The sequence below is a fragment of the Cydia amplana genome, chromosome 26 (genome assembly GCF_948474715.1).
Source record: "Cydia amplana chromosome 26, ilCydAmpl1.1, whole genome shotgun sequence".
Taxonomy (NCBI): domain Eukaryota; kingdom Metazoa; phylum Arthropoda; class Insecta; order Lepidoptera; family Tortricidae; genus Cydia; species Cydia amplana.
Genome location: NC_086094.1, coordinates 4,169,137 through 4,189,216, shown reverse-complemented (window position 1 = coordinate 4,189,216; position 20,080 = coordinate 4,169,137). Strand labels below are relative to the sequence as shown.

The following is a 20,080-nucleotide window of genomic DNA, read 5'->3' as shown; positions in this document are numbered from 1 at the left end:
ACAGGATGTGAAAATGGAGGATACCAAAGTTACTGAAGAAATAGCTGTCATTCAAGGAACTACTGAAATCAGTGAAAAGAGCCTTGAAGCAAAAGACGAATACGCTCAGTTAAAAGTTACGAAAGAAGAAATAACTGAATTAGAGGAAAACGTTGAAATTGACCAAGAAATTGAAGTTTGTATTAAAAAGTCTGTTCATATTGCTGAATCAGAGAACCAATACCAATCTTTCATTTCTGAAAGTTCTATACAAAATGCAGAATACGTCCAAGAATCTTCATTTACTGCAAGATCTACCGAAGACTCTTCTTTAACTTCCAGCGTTGTCCAAGAAACTACCTTCATTGCCCGGTCTACTGAAGATGCTAAAAAACAGCTTACTTTAGATCTGGATTCAAAGATTAAGAAATCTGACTCACAATCTTCAGTCAAGAGCACTATTAGTACCCCTACTCCATCTACTGTCCCTCCCACTCCACTCACAGATGAGTACGTCTTCCGACTCCAAATGCCTCTCCCCAAGCTGACTGGTCCACCTGTCCCAAGATCTCCAAGCCCCCAGGACGAGGATCCTCATATTGTTAAAAAGAATTTGGTCCCTCATATAGATACTGAAATTATTGAGGAAGTAGTGTATGAAACTCCGCTTCCAACCCCGCCAGAGGATAAATCGTCTCCGCCAAAGTTTACTAAACCAGGGTTAAAAGGGGGTAATACAAAATACACATTTTTCAAGGTAAGCGTATGCAAAGCTCTACCAAAGCGTTGCTTTGTGTACTTTCACATTTTATGTGTTTTATTATTTTGCATTGCAATATTTTCATCATGAACTACTTATTCATAATTCTTTAATAGATAAAATCAAATTTACCTACATAAACTAATATGTTTTTTTTGTGAAATTAGGAGGAGATAAAAGAAATCGAAAGAAAGTCATCACTACTAGCATCGGCCATCGATCAAACGATCAAATCTATTGAAGAGTACAAGGAAGAAGTAGGATTGGAAACCAACGTGGATAACCCTCTTGTTTACAACGGTTACGCCAAAGTTATAAACACTAAAGTATACAAAGATAAACTTGACGAAGTAAATATAGAGAAACAAATTGTGAAGAACACAGAAACCATAAACAAAATTGTAGAAGACAGAGCAAATTCTGCTGAAGATTCACTAAATAGGGTTCAACTTAATGGGATGCCGGTAAATGTAACTGTGACCGTTGAAAATAACGTGGCAAATTCGGTAGCTGAAGTTAGTGAAAATAAAATGGGAGAATCAATAGAAAGCGTTTGCGTAGAGGGATATAGACCCGTGCCCTTCAACCCCGATGATGCACCTCATTTAGAGAGAGTTGAAATTACAATACCGGTAAGAAAACGAGTTGTTATAAAAGTTATATTTTTTATTCTTACAATTTTATGAATTTTTTTTTGCCAATCTTTTTTAGGAGCCGGTTCCAACGGTAGACCCTGGCAAGGCATTTGTAGCAGAGAATGGCGAGATCATGGGTACACATCAGGGTATTGTAGACGGTTTGGAAGAAGCAGTAGTGGATGAGGATATAGCCAGTAAGTAAAAAACTTCAACGTATGTCTTCATACATGATAGTAGGGAATAATCAGTTAGTTTAATGAAGTTAGGACGTTTTTGTAAAAAAAAACTATATTTCCATGGATGGGACAATGAGGTCAAGAAATATAGAGAAAGTCTATTTTGTCCAACGAATATTCTACTTTTTCTACGAAAAGTTAATTTTTATATTGCAGAAGATCTAGGCAAACCTGGTATGACAGAAGAGAAGATCGCAGCAATAATATCTGGAGAATCAGAGATGCTTCGGGAGGCGCACGTTATGGGGTGAATAATTTCTTCTTTTTAGAGATGATAATTAGTTCCATTAATTATTGAATGGCGTTATTCAGTTATTTTGAAGGTAGAAAGTAGGATAATTCATTAGCATTACCTCTGATATTTTTGATCGAAAGCAGGACTTTTTCATCTACTTCAGCCATCATTGTAGCCTCAATCGTAGATTGTTAACTAAGGGATTAAAAGGCATCCATTTCTGACCACATATTTAGTTCAGAGCCAATAAAGAGTTCGAGTCAGAATTGGTGCCTTTTACACGAGATAAAAACTCTACTTTTCATTTCATATAAAAAGGAGGAGCGAAAGGATAATTTATAAATGATAATTCTTAGCTTCTATATATTTTGTAAATGCGTATCAGACTGCATTTCGTCCATTGCCAGCCATATCAAAAATCATTTCAATTACATACCTACAACACCCATTATATTTACATTTTCATCATAATTACACTCACGACACTATAATATATGTTTGTTCACCAAATGTTCACTTAAATACATTTCTTAGCTTAGTACATTATTTACGCTAGTGTATTTAATTAGTGTCACATCGTCCGTTCAGTTCAGGAAACATTCCAATTGTAAGTACCTAAATCATATTTATTTTCACGCATACATTGCTTCTGCTTAACGATATCTAGCCAATCACTAGCTGAATTCACAAAAAGAAACAAAAAACTAAAACAAACCTTTTCTTCCACGACACACATGACGACACAAAATGGCGAAACAGGCTGACACGAGTCTTAAAATCGCATATGCATCGAGACAATGATGATTCCAGCGTCGATTTCAAGAAGATCAAACCTATAGTGGAATCCCTAAAGGATTCTGAAGTCCTCAAAGCTTTGAACGAGGAATTTGTTAAGACTCAAGAAGAGAAGAAGAAGGAAGAAAGAAAGTGGACCAAGTTCTTGCAGAAGCCGGCGCGGCCGGTGCCTAAAGCGAAGTTTGGATACCACGGATGGACGGCTAATGATGACGAAGTAAAAGAGGTAAGATTACTTTGCCACCCCTAAAGTATTATTTCATAGTAATAAAGAAATTATAAAATAAATATAGGCACCTACCTACCTATAGTTTCCTAAACTTTTGACGGTACAAAATTAAAAATTGATAAACCACTTCATTTAACTAGTTCGTATCTAAATTAATTTGACCTTGAACATTACTTTGAACAGATACAAAGATACACAGGTCAATAAAATGACAATGCGGTCACGCATATGTAATGTATTACAATGTCCAAATTAAATAATAAGGTGACAACCCTGAAGCAATTATTACACGCACACCATTACGTTTCGCGTTCACTTACGCGCTAAGCTTTCAATGTGTTAGTGTGAATTTTGGCGCTGACACAGGGCTGTCACATTTCGAGTCATGCACTATTTACTACCAACATTTATTATTATTTCCTTATTGACTATTGACATAGTAACGTGCGTGATCTTGTTGATGATGTTCACCTTGGCACCAATTCAATAAACCAAAAGAAGGTAATTATTTTGGCAGCTGATGAAATTGTTAAAGTTTTTTTTTATTCAGTCTCGATCAAAGTGCTAGTGCGTGTGTTTGTCAAAAGGTGATTTATTTTTAATATTTTTTCTTAAACATTAGTTTACTTTATTTGTATATGGACATAATATTTTCTCTTAATTAATGCTTACCTAATGTTTGTATAGTGGACATTGTGTTGTTTGTGGTCATTTATGAGTATAGGTATAGTTATTTCTTGGGATTACTAAAATAGCTACATAATCAAAAGATCATCTTTAGCATTTTTTTATAATGAATAATGTTGATTGGTAATTAGGTACCTATAGTTTAACACTTAACCCTAAACTGTCATTCAATAGAACTTGCTAACTATGTAAACAAAAGTTACTAGTAAATTGACATTCGGTGTCAATTTTAGTATGGCGGTTTGTTCACATATATATAGTTAGCAAGTTCTATTGAATGACAGTTTACAACAAGTTATTGCAGCTATTTTATTTTGTCAACTATGCTCTATGCTTTCGTATTACAATAAACGGTGATCAAATTGAAACGAATACTTACTTCGAATTATGTAATATGCAGACTTTTTGATGCCAAGATTTAATACGAGTACCTAATCGTCATAAGAATGTACAATACCTAATATGTACTTATGGGTAGGTAGGTAGAACAGAGGGCCTACCGCGAACACCGAAGTTCGCAAATTGCATGCATCTTTCTCTGTCACTTTAATTACGCCTTAATTGGAGTAAAAGAGAAGACTGCCCGCAATTTGCGAAATTCGATTTTCGCGGTTATAGCCCTGCCCTGATTTAGAATGATGTAAAACGAGAGCATTCCTGTATATTATGAGGCAGTTATCGTTTTGCCGACCAATATTATAATATGAATGCTCTATCAAAATATTAGGTAGGAATTAACAGTAGGTATGTGCCGTAAGAGCATTTAAAATAATATTATTTTCTTTCTTTTCAGTCGCCTTACAAAGTGAAAATAGTTAAACAGCCTAAACCCAAGGTAGCGCCCGATTACAAACCGCAGGTAACCGCGTGAAGACAGACAGACATACAAATTGTAATAAAGTAACAATATTTGTTAAATTAATAATAAATTAAGTGTTAATAATGAAATAAGGAATGCGTTTGGATCCTTCCTAAGCCTTAGTTACCTTTTTATTACCTGTCGAAAACACAAACACACATGTAGACAGTGTGTTTGTGTGTTCTTATTCTTTTAAATATTATACAAATACTAATAACAAATAATATAATTGGTAAAAATAGAGCATTATTTTTTAAAGCAATAATAAATAAAATCTTACTAAAGATATGATTAAATAGATTTTTTTCCGTGAAGAAGCCTTAATCATTTATTTACAAACAAGATATATACAGTGGTATTACTAAAAGAAATTAAAAATAAAAACTAACTTAAATCTAAAATAGGCCCTTAAGGCATTGTACCAAGGATGCTGGCGACATTTCCTCGCTGAATTGAAATTATATAACTGTTGATTACAAACCGAAGCAAAGGTCATGACCGCTTCCCAGTTATGATGGCCAAACTTCGACGAATATATCTAGATGAATCTACTTTTTCTTCTGTTGGTTTGGCCCTAAAGTGCCAAGTGTATGTTGCCAACGGTATTTACCCCTAACTGGCATTGTATGACCTAAATTTCTAGGTATCCTTGAATTGTACTGGATCCCAAAGGCGATGCACGGAGCAAGCGATAGATGTAGGTATGGTACTTGCAACTATCAGTTGTTTTGTTCATCGTCACTTTCTTTTAAAAGAGAAAGATATGAGTTGCACTCGAAATATGTCGCGTCCATTATAACAACGCTATGACGTTGCTATATGAACAGGCCACCTAGCCAAGATGCCAATGGCTTAGTGTAAGGCCTGAGTGGACGCTCAAGTAGGGCGTGCAGCGGGGCGGGGCGTGCGGCGTGCATGTTAGACAAATGCAAACGTATAGTAGCGGTCTTAGTGCACGCTGCTCACATCACGCGTGAGCCCGCCGCCCCGCTGCACGCTCCGCCGACCGAGCGTCCACTCAGGCCTTACGCTTCGTAGCGATCGAAACGTAACTGTCACTGTCGCACTAATATGGAAGAGTGATAGAGAGACAAAGCGTTTCGTTGTCGAAGCGATAGCGATTGTTACCTTGGCTAGGCCGGCAGGACATTACATTACATGACTCACGTTAAAACTGTCCAAGGGCCCTAAATAAGATGCCAATGTCTAATGTCTCTCTGTCACACTTATATGGAAGAGTGATAGGAGTACATTACCGTTTCGTTCGCTACGGCGCAAACGATTTCCATCTTAATCTTGCCGGGCCCTCAGCCGAGCCGAGCCGAGGCGTACAACACTACTTTTTCTGTAGAAAGTATCATTTAATCACCGATCACCGGTCATAGAAGACGAAGTGTCGGACGCCGCGGCCTGGACCCGGGCCGTTCTAGCGTGAGTCAACCTACTTCCATCCTGCAACAGTAATGTTGTTGCAGTCGCCATCCCAATGTCACCTTTATCTTATTTTTCCATTTTGACTTCGCCTGCATACCCGCATTAAGCATTTTCGACCCATTAGCTTAGATTCCAGATTTGTTAACCGAAAGTAAGTACTCGTACGTGACACGTACTACGTGTACCATTAACATTAATTTTAATTGTATTTTTAACTGTAGGTAGACCAAATAATTCAGCATAAAGTAAGCTGTGAAGCTTCAATATAAGCTATTGTCTTCGTGAAAAATAAGACTGATTCGCTTGTATTAGGAAATTTCACATTTTTTTTTGTTTTATAATTTATAATCATTTAACATTACTTGAATATTCTTTTATTTTTCGTTACCGCTGTAAGTTACGCAGCGTAACACATGTAACTTACGCTTCTACAAATGAGTAGGCAATTGGTTGTTGACAATTCCATAAAGCTACTTAGAGACTACAAGTGTAATCACAGCTTTACGTGACATCCGAAGTCATAACACAGTTAGACTCCAACCACACTAAGTTTGCATTGACTTGGCAGTAACTTTATCCATAGTTAGTTTGCAGGGTATCTTCCGCAAATAAAAACTTATCGTAGCAATCGCTCAAAACGGTCACTCACTCACCAGAAAAATACGCCAATAACTATGCTACTTAACCTCTAGACGACTGGATTTCGAAATTTGCCAGCATAAATTCAACTCTATCAAATTTACAAAGAGTCTAAACTTAATTGTGACCTATGCCAGAATAAATAATAGTACTAAGTACAGAAGACTCACGCTCTAACAAAACGCGTCTGTTACGATCAGCACAGATATAGCCGCTAGGTGGCGACAGCGCCACGCGCGGATTATGGCTTTCCCCTTGGGGCGGAACGGATGTACTTTTAGCTACCTGTAGCAAGGTGACGAAATCGCGGAGTGAGACACGCCTGCCTATGTACTACGTGTAGGACACCGCCGGTCGTTAGGAGATTAAATAATCACATCAGCATTTCAATACCATTACAATTGTAAACCATCACGCCCACACACACTCAGGACTTCAACACGGGCCCGCTGCCGTGGGAAGAGCGAGCGGTGAACGAGCCACCCCCACCCCCAGTGGAGGCTGAACCCCCCATCTTGATACCTGAGGAGGAGCCGGTGTTTCTGGAGGCTATTGATAATCTGTCGGAGACCGCTGTTCCGGATTTGGAGGAGACAGGTAATTAACTATTGCTTGCACCGGACTAATCCCAATAAGGGCCTGGTTTACCCTCTGGGTTGGAAGGTCGGATGGCAGTCGTTTTCGTAGTGACCACTACCCATGCCAATTCCTGGGATTAGTTTGTTTTCTATTGCTAAACGGAGGTTATGTTCGTTTAGGATGCAACGGGGCTGTTCATAAATTACGTCATCTATTTTTGACGATTTTGACCCTCCCACCCTAAAATAATCATGCTTCGAATGACCCCGTTTCCTCCTACGTCATGCTACCATCATCGGATGTCCAGACCTCCATTCCCCCCCCCCCTCCTGCATTTGAAATGACGTAATTTATGAATAGCCCGAACCGGGCAAATGCTCAGAAGGGCAGAAAGGAAGGGAGACTCACATTATAAGCGACATTTTTCATAGAGATAATTTAGCAATTAGATGTGACTTATCTTATAAGGGCCGATTTTAATTTTGTTGTTGTTTTTTTTTTGTTATAATTAGATATAATTTGGCTGGTTTGAAAAGCTCCCCTTTCTGGGTTGAATAAATACGAAATACTAATTTGCAACACAATTTTTTTTTCCTAAAATCAGTGTAAATTTTTTTAGGACACGGTGAATTTGCTCTTATTACCTATGAATAGAAAAGGGAACTCTATTTATCCACCAAATTTTATCGAATTCTGACGACAAAAATTGGACAGCAAAATAAATAAAAACGGATCATAAATCTTTTAGGAATCGAACTACCTCCTGAAAAGCCAATAGACGATCCAGCACCAGAAGCAGAGCCGGAAGCCCTGGAAGAGACAGAAGTCGAAGAAGTAAAAGAGACTAAGAAAGAAAAGCCCAGCCCAAGAGTTGTAGAAGAGAACAGCAACAGCGAGAGCGAGATGGAGAACAGGATAGCGGAACAGTTGATGAAGAATGTAGAGGGGATGGTTGGTGAGTGACAAAGTATTATGGAAATTAATTATTGTTTGCTTGCTTGGCCTTAGATCGGTTACTTTGTATAAGGAACAGTGCCATTCCACTGTTACTGAATCAAATCAATTCTTTCCGAGATTAGTAAAGTGAAGTTGTAAGCACTATTTGGTTTAAGTGCAGTAAGCATATACCTTTTCGGATCAATACTGAAACTACTAAGTATTTAGATTGTGTGGACTAAACTGAACTACTGTAACATCAGAGCAAAAGGGCTCTACAGAAGTATTCAATTCTTAGTCATAGCTTTTAATTATTTGTTCATTTTATTTATTTGGAGATCCAACAACCAACAGCTGTGGCATTAAACATAACAGGTTGTAGTACTTGTAGTAGATACAGAGAGCCAATTATAGGAGAGCATGCCAAGATGCTCATGGTAGTCATGGTTATCTTTAGATCCCAACGCACCGCTGGAGCAGCAGCTGGCGCAGATGCGCGCGCAGCTCGCGGCGCTGGCGCAGCTGCCCGGCGTCATCCAGCAGACCCTGGAGCTGGTCACCCGCCAGCTTTGCCAGATTACGCAGCAGGTATATTGAAAGTGATTAGATGGTTTTTTTACATGTCCGGTTCGAAGGACCAAAGTCATTCGGTTCGAAGGACCAAAGTCATTCGGTTCGAAGGACCAAAGTCATTCGGTTCGAAGGACCATCCAAATGGGTTTACTTTAAGTATGGTCAATATATAAGACACGTCAATTTTATTAATTCGAAGAGAGGCAAAATGTGATGACAAATAACAGAATTACACACAAAGATAAAACAGTGTGTAGAAAAATGGCGATGACAATTAGTAGATATGCCAAAGCGATATTTTTTTGTAAGTGTGGGGACTGGGGAGACACTACTGCGGTGCGAAGCCGATGATAAAAGAGTGTTTAGATGTTTATTCAATATGTGGTTTACAGGAAGCTCAGTCTCACCCCAAAGTAACACAAGAACAAATGGCGATCGAATCTTCAGAGATGATTGAAGGTCAGTAAATAGGCAATAATGATATTTTTACTCCTCTCACAGAATTTCTGGAAAGCTTGATATACCTAATTTTCAGATTCCAATGAAACCTCTGAAACTATAATCGAAGACGTAACAGAAGAAAAGGACGAGACTCAAATTGAAGAAGTCGTTGAAAATGGAATTAAGGAAGAGGTGAAAGAAACGAAGACGGTGGTAGAGGTCAAGCAGACGAAAATGGAAGAGACCAAACAAACAAAGATAGAAGAGGTGAAAAAGGTGCAGCTGACCAGGGGCGTCGAGGAAATGGAGAAGATGAAGAGGGAAGAACAGGAGATCTTGGACGAGCAGAGAAGAATCGAGAAGCAGAAGAAGGTATGTCTAGCTTTAAATTTATGTTTTATGAAGCCCCAACTGAAAATATTACAGTTGTCCTGTGATGGGATCTGATGTTGATCTATATTTATTTATATTAATGATGTAAAATGAGGTCCATTAAAAATTCCAGAATTCAGTCATGAGTAGTACAGATATGAGATAGTTCTGTCCACTGGTGACTTGGAAGTCGGGTCAGCAATAACGATTTAAATATGTATGTGATATGATAGCAACATTAGCAATCTAAGGTTTTACCCCAGTTACTTTCTAATAATCTATTCTTGCAGACATATGTTAAAACAGGTTCCGAATAATCCTCATTTCCCTAGCAACACAAACTTAACAAATTCTTGGTTACAATTCAAATCCAATCAGCCAAAAAAAAATGTATATGTATTTCATTCACCCCACTCTTACTGAACCGGCAATACCTTGTTATGCTCTACACCAATCTCAAAGTTTACACAATTCTTTTTAACAACTGTTATTTATTATTTCGTAATTTTATACAGAAATAAGATTTTCGATAGTTTGGAAGATACCGTCTAGGTATTAGATTTCAGCCTACCTTCAATATATCAGGATGTTTTAGAAAGTTGGTAGCAAACGCATGACATGATGTGGTTAGAAAAAAGAACAATTTTAAATATTAAATCATTAAAAACTGTGCAATAACAGGAATTAACGAACGAACTACTTGGCCAAGAGTATGAAGAGATGCTTCAGGAGACACCCCACGAGATAGCTCTTAGGTTTATTAATGTGAGTCATAATGTGTGTCGATTTGATAGTGCTAGTGTATTGTGAGGGCTCACTTGTCACACTACAGCATTCAATTTTCAATAAGAAGTAAACATGGAACATTAAGTTACTCATTTGACATTTGCGGGATTGTTGTGACTTTTAAGAATTTTAATGGCTTAAAAACGTTTGCTATACCTATAGCTATTATGCTTTCTAGTTTCTAGATCAGTACTATTTAGCATTTGTAGTTCATTGTCCACGTATTTTATTTAACAAGTTTTCGTATTTTGCTAAATTCATTGAATGTTTGTATCGGAGTACCTACCTACTCATTCATAATAATACAGAATATTTAGATTTTTATTTAACTTCACAAGACTTCTAGTATACATATTTTTTACTTGAGTTAATATAACGGGAAACTGATTAAATACTTTTTTTTCAAGACTATTTCAACCACAATAGCTGATTTTAAAAACAACCTTACCCATTTGAATTTTGAACAAAACAGTCATATTAGATAAAGTATTCGTATTTATTTTCTTCATCAAGCTTCCTAAATTTAACGTATGACAGGAACTCTTGGGGAGTCTTCTGCTGGATAAAGAGCCCAAACACATGAAACAGAGGCCATCGCTGACTTCAGCCTCAGACGGACCTAAAACTGACGGCAATGAGGTTCGACATTCAATACATATCTATACAAATTATCATCCTATCTAAGGAAAAAGACATTAAATATTAATTTAAAAACACAAATGTAATTGTCGATATTGCCACAATGGAAACAACCGGCAGTTCATATCAGATAAATTTATAAAAGCACATAATCCTCTGAACAAGGATCTCGTAGGCCGCCAGCTTTCAACATTATCCACAGATTGTTTTAAAACTAAACGGGTTCGAAAATAGAATAAAACATAATAGTTATAAGGGGTTTTGTAACAACCCCAGTTCACACTCGTACTAATTACGCGGACAATTTGGTTGGAATTGAGATTTTACATCTGTGCACTATGGTGCTAATTACGGCTTAAATTTCCGCGTAATTAGTACGAGCGTGAGCTAGGTTATCGATTATCCTTTTGCCGGACACTTCCTACATTCTTGCCGATACGATTGACAGGTAAACAAATAGAAGAGGACAACTGAAAGTATCTCCTGAAAAAGGGTAGATGTAATATCTAGGCCCTAAAAGATAATTTTGGAATCTCACTCGTCGGCCACCATCAATACCATCATCCTTAATCAATCAACGCTGGACAAGACACACACACTTATTAAACATTTATGTTATCTTATTAACTACTCTAGAAAGTAATGGCGCAACCTCAGCGTGACCAAGAGTCCAGTCAGAACCAAAGGCCATCGCTAACATCTTCGAACGGACCTAAGAAGGAAGATAAAAAGGTTCGCAACAGTGTGGACTCGTGTCTCGACATATTGTGTAGTATTCATCGATAGTGGAAAATAAAACAAAAGTTGATTAGTTAAATACACTACGCATCATAGTTCAGTAAATTACGCGCTACATCATGCATTAGGTATTTATCATAGTGTTTTTACATTCGATAGATTTTCTTATCATTTCTGACTTTCCTAGTGAAAATAGCAGATTTCATAATATGCCTCATGCACCACAAACAAATGATAATCCACAGCTTTCAGAAAATGCTTTTATTTTTATTGCTTGCTTCACGAAGATGTCTAATACTACATATACTGACCATAAAATCTCCCCAATACCTAAATTTTCTAGGGAATTTTATGTAGTTGTGTAGAACACAAACAGAAAAAAAATTCACTCCTGTACCCCGAACTTAGGAATGAATTAATTTCTACTTGTTATGCACATGGCCACAGAATAAGTAATAGTATTATCATACAGAACGGACATGCACCGCCCCGCCCCGATTCGGATTACCTCGCCCGCGGCAGGCCGCGACATGAATGCGTGCGTAAGTCGCTCTACTGAGAACATGTCAGGATTCCGTCAGAAACTCAATGACGCGTGTACAAACGTGCCGCGCACACATATAAACGCAAATCATTTTTGATGCATGGCGTGTCCGCCCTGTGACATGGCCTAGAACCAGACGACGTTTTCAGGGGTATTCTGGACATTTTTATCATCAATATTTACTTCCGGGAACAGAAAATAAGAGTGAACACAAAGTATAATTGAGATCTTCTTACAGGCTGATTCTGCAAAAATCCTTTAGATTTCATGTCAAAACCTAAACATGTTCCTAACCACACTACCCCAACCTTGACCCAAAACAGGAACTAATGGCGGACCTCCAGCTAGACCAGGAGGCCAGACAGCTGAAGCAGAGGCCTACGCCGCGCGTCGGCAAGCCCAAGCCCGTCTTTGGGCCTCTCACGCCGTCTGAGAGGCCGGTGGTGCTGCCCGGAGGCCGAAAGTGGAGGAAGCCTAAAGACGCGTACAACGATGCGTTTATCGCCGAAACATTGACTGCTCAGGCTGAGCTGATACAAGGAAAAGCGCTGGGGTACTGTTTATTAGTAATAAGTTATTTTTAATAGAATAGAACACCAAAAAAAGACTTCAGAACATACCTTATTCAACATTGTCTAAGGTCGGACATTTTCATTTTGTAGAATAGAAAAACTAGATTCGAATCATTTACAAAATATAATATATGTCAATTTAGATGTAAATTTCATCAAATTATTATCTTTCTTCAGTCATTAGATTATATTTAAAATCGTATCATCAGTACGATAGTACTTAAATAAAAACATTACATAATAATTAATACGAATTATAAAACATTTCAAACATTGATTGAAAAAAAAAATGTATTGCACGAATTTTAACGGTCTGTTACACAAAATAAGATTATTGCATTTTACTCTTAAACTTTTTGTTGTTTTTTTTTTAAGTCTTCTTTAGCGGCGCTGTGCCAGTCGCTGTGCACTTTTTGTGATGGGGAAAAAATGTTAAACTCGCGAGAGCGTAAGATTGACGTAAGACGTAAGATGTCATTGGGTTTTCACTTCTGTCGGCACTCCCGGAGTGCAATCCGTTGTTTTTTTTAATGTTTAACAAGCAATTGTCATTATTGTGTAACAGATTATGTCGCCATTTTCTATTTTATTCATGTGTTTCATTTTTATAGGAATACATACGAAAGCGTTCATCTGCCATACGACGAGAGGTTGGTCATTCCCATACACATAATATAGCAGCTCTACATTTATAATAAAGATACCTACGTATTTTATTGCCCAAAATAAATTAACACTGCCTTTTTTTTAAATAAAATAACACGTTAAAAAGAATTCCACATTCATATAATTTAATATATTATAGTTCATATAATTTATATTTTTTTAATATCCTGTATAAAATAAAACAGACCAATGTTTTACTGTTTCATATAAAAGAGTTAAGTGAAAGCTCTGTAAAGGAAATGCGTAACAATGACATACTTACAGTGTTTTCGAAAGAATAATCTTTGCAAAGGGTGCTTAACCATTGTCATTATATCTATACAATGTTTATGTGCAACACAGTATAACACTGGTAGGTTTTTAAATCCGAATCGGCCATATTTTATTTACTGTCCAAATGTAAGTAATTACTAAATAAGACTTTAGCTTTGGTTGTTTTAGTTGCTTACTTACGAATAAATTATAATATGCTTTTTAACAATTCCGCTTTTATACATAGTTTGGGATATTTTCATAGAAATGCCTTTTTAACTACAATATGTAGAGCTGCTAACATTGCTTTAAGGTCTTTGTACAGTTCATTAGCGACACAAGGTCCTTTTATCGTTATTCATGTACAGTCTATACTTAGGGCATACTAAAAATTCCTGGAACTGGCCACTTAGAAAAAATAAGTCGTCTCAAATATCAGAATCCAGAAACTTTCAGTATGGCCTATAAAAGCGCTATTAATGTCGTTTAATTTTTGGAACGTCATAATGACCACAATCATGGCTTTGGCTTTCACTTCTAGGTATTGTTAATTTAAACTTAGGTAATTTTTTCAAAAAAGTGTTTTGTATGGCTTTCGAAAAGTTAAATAACCGCTTAATTTTACTTTTATTTGTCAATATTTAGTTATAATTGTAAGCAAAGTTACTTCTATTCCTTTGAGTGGCGTTTCAAACCTGAATTATGCTTATTGCTTATTCGACAATATGTTTATTTAGTGTTTATATTTCGTTAATCTATACGTAAAAGCAAGTACAAGGTTTTTATTTTTATCGTGTGTAAGTCAACATGTGTATAAATACGTATATATATCCCAATGTGTATTTACTTGTGTATAGGCGTTCATAAGGGTTTCACTCGTTATGTCCATTATTTATGTATGTCTTTTACGACCTTCATCTCTTCAGAATTCTTAATATACTTATGTTGTGCACTTGTGTTTTTGTTGTGTAAATTGTGTTGTAACGTGAATAGTTTGGTGTCACTTGGTTGTTTCTCGCTTATTAAGTATTAATTTGTAATATTTTTGTACATTTGTAAAATTTCGTAATACTTAACTGTGTTCGTACCTAATACGTAACTTGTGTTACATTTTGCAGGAAATGGTTTCATTGATACTCGTACAATATACTTACTGATTTGTGTTTAATGTTGTTGAATATAAATTGATACATTATATGGGATACCAAACAATGGGAATCCAATTGCTCACATGCTTAGGTACAGTCAGCAGCAATAGTTTCTAAGCGGGCGAGGTGTTCAAAATTACCTTGACGCGCTCTTATTCTCTTAACAATTAAGTCGCGTCAAGATCATTTTGAACACCTCGCCCGCTTAGCAACTGTTGCTGCTGACTGTACACTTAATACAAGAGCAATAATATGAGTGTCCCATATATGTACTAGGGTACTAATGTCTGTGTGTGTGTTTAAGTGTTGGTTTTTGCGTTTGTTGCATGTGTGCGTGCGGCAGATCGAAAACTGGAACAAAGTGTGGCCGTGGGGCGACGCCCAGAGGGGTATTAGGAAGTATAGGTAAGGTTCTAGGTAAACTCAATTACCTACTTCAGAGATGCTTAAGAGGAAAGGGGAAGGCCGTTTCTCCATACAAACGTAGTCCCCATTTTCCTCTTTGGATATTGACTATTTATGAAAAATATTTTTCCATATTTGGATGTATATTATATTATAGATATACCCCTACATTCGAAATCATACAATTTTTTAAATGCTGCTAAATCTTATAATAAATAAAAATTGAAAAAATCAAACGTAGCGGCATAGCTGTGGTTGATATACAACAAATTGTGTCAAAATATTTTCAATAATGTTAATATCCAGAGAGGAAAATGAGGACTACGTTTGTATGAAAAAGCGATTTTGCGCGGGTGCTTCACTTTAGTTTTAAAAGGGCAAGAAACAGACCTACATATCTATATTACTTAGTGTTTACCAACTTCGCACTTCGTTTAAGCACTTCCTGTCAAAGATCTTCTAGTACAATTTTTTTAATATGTGCTTATGTTTAAAATAAATTTGAGTGATGTTATTTAATCTGCCCCTTGTCTCTGTTGTTATAATAGTTCCCTAACAACAGCATTTCAAAACAATGCTTAAGAATTAATATTTTTTGCAAAAATTCTTATAAAAAATCTTCTAAAACTACATACGTTCCAGAGAATCGAACTGCCACTTGGTAGACTTCCATATCCTACGCGACACTGTGATAATGGCTTTAGAGCAAATAATAGAAGTGAGTTTTTGCTTTCTGTTGTTTTAAACGCATTGCATGTATTTGTTTGTATTGTATGTAGTTACCTTAATAGACTAAATCTATGATTTACCTATTCTGATAACCTGGTTGGGAAAGCGGGACACTGAGGTACAGTCAGCAGCAGAAGTTCTAAGCGGGCGAGATGTTCAAAATGATCTTGACGCGACTTTATTGTTAAAAGAATAACAGCGTGTCAAGGTAATTTAGAACACCACTCCCGCTTATATAGCAACTTCTGCTGCTGACTGTATAAGAGACCGTTTTGTTTTTTGTAACCCAGGTAAATCATAAATAATACCTAAAGGGTTTCTAGATTTTTTTTCTGTTACTTATACTTTATACTACTTTCCTTTACCTATTTTCTTATACTAAGGTCTCGTATAACACCTAAACGTGATATTTAGCGATCGTATTTCCATATTAGTTCGTGAACAACGTTTCACGTAATGTAAAAATAAAGTGCCATGAATTTTTATATGCTTCGTCGTCCCTAAATTTTAAGCGCCATTTGCACCATCCCACTAGCCCCGGGTTAACCGGTTAACCCAGTGTCAAATTGTACTGGTTACCATGGTAACTCCAGGTTAATCCCGGATTAGTGAATGCAAGTGGCGTTAGTGGAACAGTATAAAAATCTAGAGACCCATATTGTCGAGCTCATTTCTACGAACCTTAGACACCATATGCATTACACTTGGGGTAGTGTAAGCTAATAGAATACATAGATTAATGACAATTGTTTTTCCTCTACTAAATACGTATTTCCACATAGTTGCTGGAATTTTTTTTGCCCATAATACGTGACGCTTCGTTGGTGGAGCATTACAAAGAGGCACTTTTATTACGAAATACCATTTTTGGTCGGATGATATCTGGTGTAATATTTAAAAAAATGGTGGATGTATAGGTGTACAATATAAGCCCAAGCCCAAATTGGGATCTCGCATTTATTTCGCCCAGAATGAGCAGCTCTTCAAACTTACCAAATTTTACCAAATACTTACGAAGTACACAAATACTAAAAATCAGCCCATCCATTCCATGGCTTGGCTTAATAATTTAAGCACAAACAACTCGGATTCCTTCAACCTCAAAAAAAAATAGTCTCACAAAGACACTGTAATACTCCAGTAGGGCTAAGATGGCCGGCTCTTTATCATTTGTCTCCATGGCTTTCAGGTTCTAACAAATATACAGTGTGTAAGTAAAATACGGGAATAAAATTAAACCAGATATAGAATTTACCCGTCTTATCATTAATTAAGATGTTTTTTTAAGTTACACTTAATTATGACCCCGTGATTAATTTTTTCCACATGTACCGAGCAGCAATGTACTGTAAACATTAAGAAACAAGATGATAATGACATTACGAGATACGAGCTTTTCATAGTAACTGCCAACAAGCGTTGACAGTTACTTTAAAAAGCTCGTATCCCGTAACGTGTGTGGTGTATTACATTGCGGGTCGAATTATTTTGTATGGTTATAATTTTCAATGCATTTCTAAGTAAAATCTATCTCAATATACTTTTTAGGTCCTATGCTAACCACCGTTTAAATATTCGCCCGTATTGGATTTACACACTGTATAAGTGCGAAAGTGTCGTCATGCTATCATGACAGGTGATAAAAATGCGACCATGTTAGCTGGTCTGGTGGTAAACAAAAATGTATAATAACAGTACCTTCATACAGGGCCACACGAAACTAAAGTTGTAAACAAAAGTTAACACAGTACCTTCATACAGGGTGAACTTCATGAAGTACGAAAAGCCGCCGATCACGACGGACCACCTCAAGAACTCGGAGGTGTACAAGCTGATCCACGGCATGGAAAAGGAGCCAGTGAAGCGGGTCGAGTTACTGACACCCGTCATCGCTGAAGCTGACTACAGAGAGGTACCTATTGTACATTTACTACAGAAAAAACACATCAAACAAGCATTATTATCACTGCACAATTTTACAATAATAAGTTTTTGGCAAAAATTTCATTTTTAGTACAAGCTTTTATCGCTGACTGTACTTTTCTTACGACAGACAACTAATACTCATCGAGACAATTCTAAAAACCTCTAACACAATTAGGCTGCGTTGTTTCATCACAGAGTTCCTATGGCCACCTCCTGTCTCCATCATCAGATCAGCTCGATGGTACCATAATATTGCATTGTCACCCGACTTACATGTGTATGCAAAATTTCAGCTCAATCGGAAACCGGGAAGTGGATCAAATTTAACTTGCAACATTTGATCAATCTTACACAACTACTACTTCTTCTTACTCCTTCTAATCTTACTTCTGCTTTTTTCTGTCTTAATGGGACAGGTGAAACTAAATAAAAGCTTGTAGAAAAGAGACCAAGTTAATGAACTTATATTAGGTAAAAGATGAATATTACGTAAACCCATTACCAAAAACCGAAAATGTCAACAAATCATTATTACAAACACCACATTGTATGCACTTATAAATACGCAGAAATTCAAAAGTCATTACACGAATGTACTACGCATACAACATAAGTACATACTTAGAAGCACTGAGTGGTAGTTTAGCAAACACTATTCGTAGGGCATCGTGCATGATAATCTGCTAACAACAATAAAGTCTGGAAACATATATATAAACGCACTGCTTAGTTAAACAAAAGCACTGTATTGAACATGTTAATTTCAAAGTTAAAAACAGTCTTAACATACCCATTGATAATACGAAGCTGCCCAGCAAGTTGGGGTACCTGAAGGACTCCGAAGTGTACAAGATGATCCATGATGAGGAGAAGGAACCGCTGCGAGGAGTGAAGATGCTTCAGTACATCATAGCTGAAACTCGATACCAAGAGGTATACTCAGAGTAGACACCGCATTATAAAGCGTTTAGTAAGAGCGCGAGGTCGCCACAGAAACTTATGCATACATACATATAATCACGCCTATTTCCCGGAGGGGTAGGCAGAGACCACGGATTTCTATTTGCTACGATCCTGACATACCTCTTTCGCTTCCGTTACTTTCATAACATTCCTCATACACGCTCGCCGGTTTAGGGTGTTCTTGACCTGGCATTGCTTCAGGATTTCCTCGATCTGATCAGAGAAAGTCCGCCGTGGTCTGCCCCTTCCAACTCCCTCTTCTACTATTAAGTATGCATAAAGTAGTAGGTACTTACAAACTATTGTAGCCGTAAAATTGACAGCAAGTAAATGGCGCTGTGCAAGAAATACGTTTTCTTGTGCTTGGATTATCTAGCTTGAGCTTGCTTGGGCGATTAAAATAGATTATTTATACGTTTACATAGTAATATTTTGCCAATATGTAGTTCAACAAAATCATTAGGTTCATTAAATCAAAATATTGTTAAACAAAATCATTGTTTCACAAAAGCATTGTATTGTCAAAAGCACTTTACAAGTACCTATGGATAATTTAGATGACTTATAATAATGTTATTATTTTTATTTTTCAGAAATGCCGCTCCGTCACGCCTTCTGCCGACATGAGACGCTAATTATTTTATACTCACTGTCTTTATCTCTTTGTGTTTTGTATTGTCCCTTTCATTGAATAATTTGTACTCGTGCCGATTTAAAATAAATATACTGTTGTAACTTCTGAAATGAGTTGTTTTACTTTTTGTAGTTGAATCTTTATCTTGTTAGATACCGTTGGCTAAGACTGTGTAGGTACCTGGTTTTACCAGACACCACCAAGGTTCATAAGTAGGTACGTCTAAGCTATGAAAAAAGAAAAAACAATAAACAGTGATAATATATATTGCAGTTATATATCTATACACGTACATGTAACTTGGTAAAGCACTTAACATTAAGGTCAAGAATTCAATTGTTGCCTAGTAATATCTAGGACTAGCCTATCTAACTATCTTAACAGTCCGACTAAATCTAGGCTAGGTTTAGCAGCAGATGAATACATTGACTTCAATTAACCCTTCAACTTCCAAATTAGTTTTGCCAGTCAAAAAACGACCTTGAAGTCTCAACGATAGAATTGAATTTAGACTAATTTCTGGCCCAATGTCTCGTCAGTGGAAAGCGAGGGGTTACACAAAGATTACAGAGTTATCTTAAGTCAAGAATAACGTATGTTAAGCAACCTATAATATATGACGACATTCCTGGCTTAGCTTTTATAATTAACATCAAAATAGCACATCGTTTTCTTACCTAAGCGTT

At 36.8% G+C, this 20,080-nt stretch overlaps 1 protein-coding gene across 17 annotated transcripts; it reads left to right on the top strand.

Moving 5' to 3' along the window:
* Positions 1 to 4: 4 nt before the first annotated feature.
* LOC134660227 (golgin subfamily A member 6-like protein 25) lies at positions 5 to 19,504 on the top strand. 17 transcript variants are annotated; one of them, XR_010097857.1, is made up of 19 exons: positions 5 to 736; positions 907 to 1,371; positions 1,451 to 1,571; positions 1,770 to 1,860; positions 2,608 to 2,869; positions 4,353 to 4,418; positions 6,923 to 7,088; positions 7,819 to 8,025; positions 8,464 to 8,594; positions 8,972 to 9,038; positions 9,115 to 9,392; positions 10,074 to 10,157; positions 10,716 to 10,817; positions 11,454 to 11,549; positions 12,423 to 12,652; positions 13,283 to 13,321; positions 15,081 to 15,142; positions 15,785 to 15,860; positions 17,633 to 17,772. XR_010097857.1 is itself a non-coding variant. In XM_063515950.1 (19 exons), the coding sequence occupies exons 1-19, from the start codon at positions 14 to 16 to the stop codon at positions 19,393 to 19,395; spliced, it is 3,447 nt and encodes a 1,148-aa protein (XP_063372020.1). In that variant the 5' UTR covers positions 5 to 13; the 3' UTR covers positions 19,396 to 19,504. The 17 variants fall into 17 exon arrangements, 15 of the variants coding, with proteins under 15 accessions (XP_063372020.1, XP_063372022.1, XP_063372023.1 ...); XM_063515950.1 differs by lacking the exons at positions 15,081 to 15,142; positions 15,785 to 15,860 and adding exons at positions 18,605 to 18,730; positions 19,354 to 19,504 and having other exon boundaries at positions 17,633 to 17,783; XR_010097858.1 differs by lacking the exon at positions 13,283 to 13,321.
* The last annotated feature ends 576 nt before the right edge of the window (positions 19,505 to 20,080 follow it).

Bases quoted from the DNA above. Each gene is read 5' to 3' on its own strand.
- LOC134660227 (XM_063515950.1), top strand. From the start codon at position 14: ATGGAGGATACCAAAGTTACTGAAGAAATAGCTGTCATTCAAGGAACT. The intron at 1,372-1,450 runs GTAAGAAAACGA...AATCTTTTTTAG, and splicing joins GAGTTGAAATTACAATACCG to GAGCCGGTTCCAACGGTAGA. The intron at 8,595-8,971 runs GTATATTGAAAG...TGTGGTTTACAG, and splicing joins TTTGCCAGATTACGCAGCAG to GAAGCTCAGTCTCACCCCAA.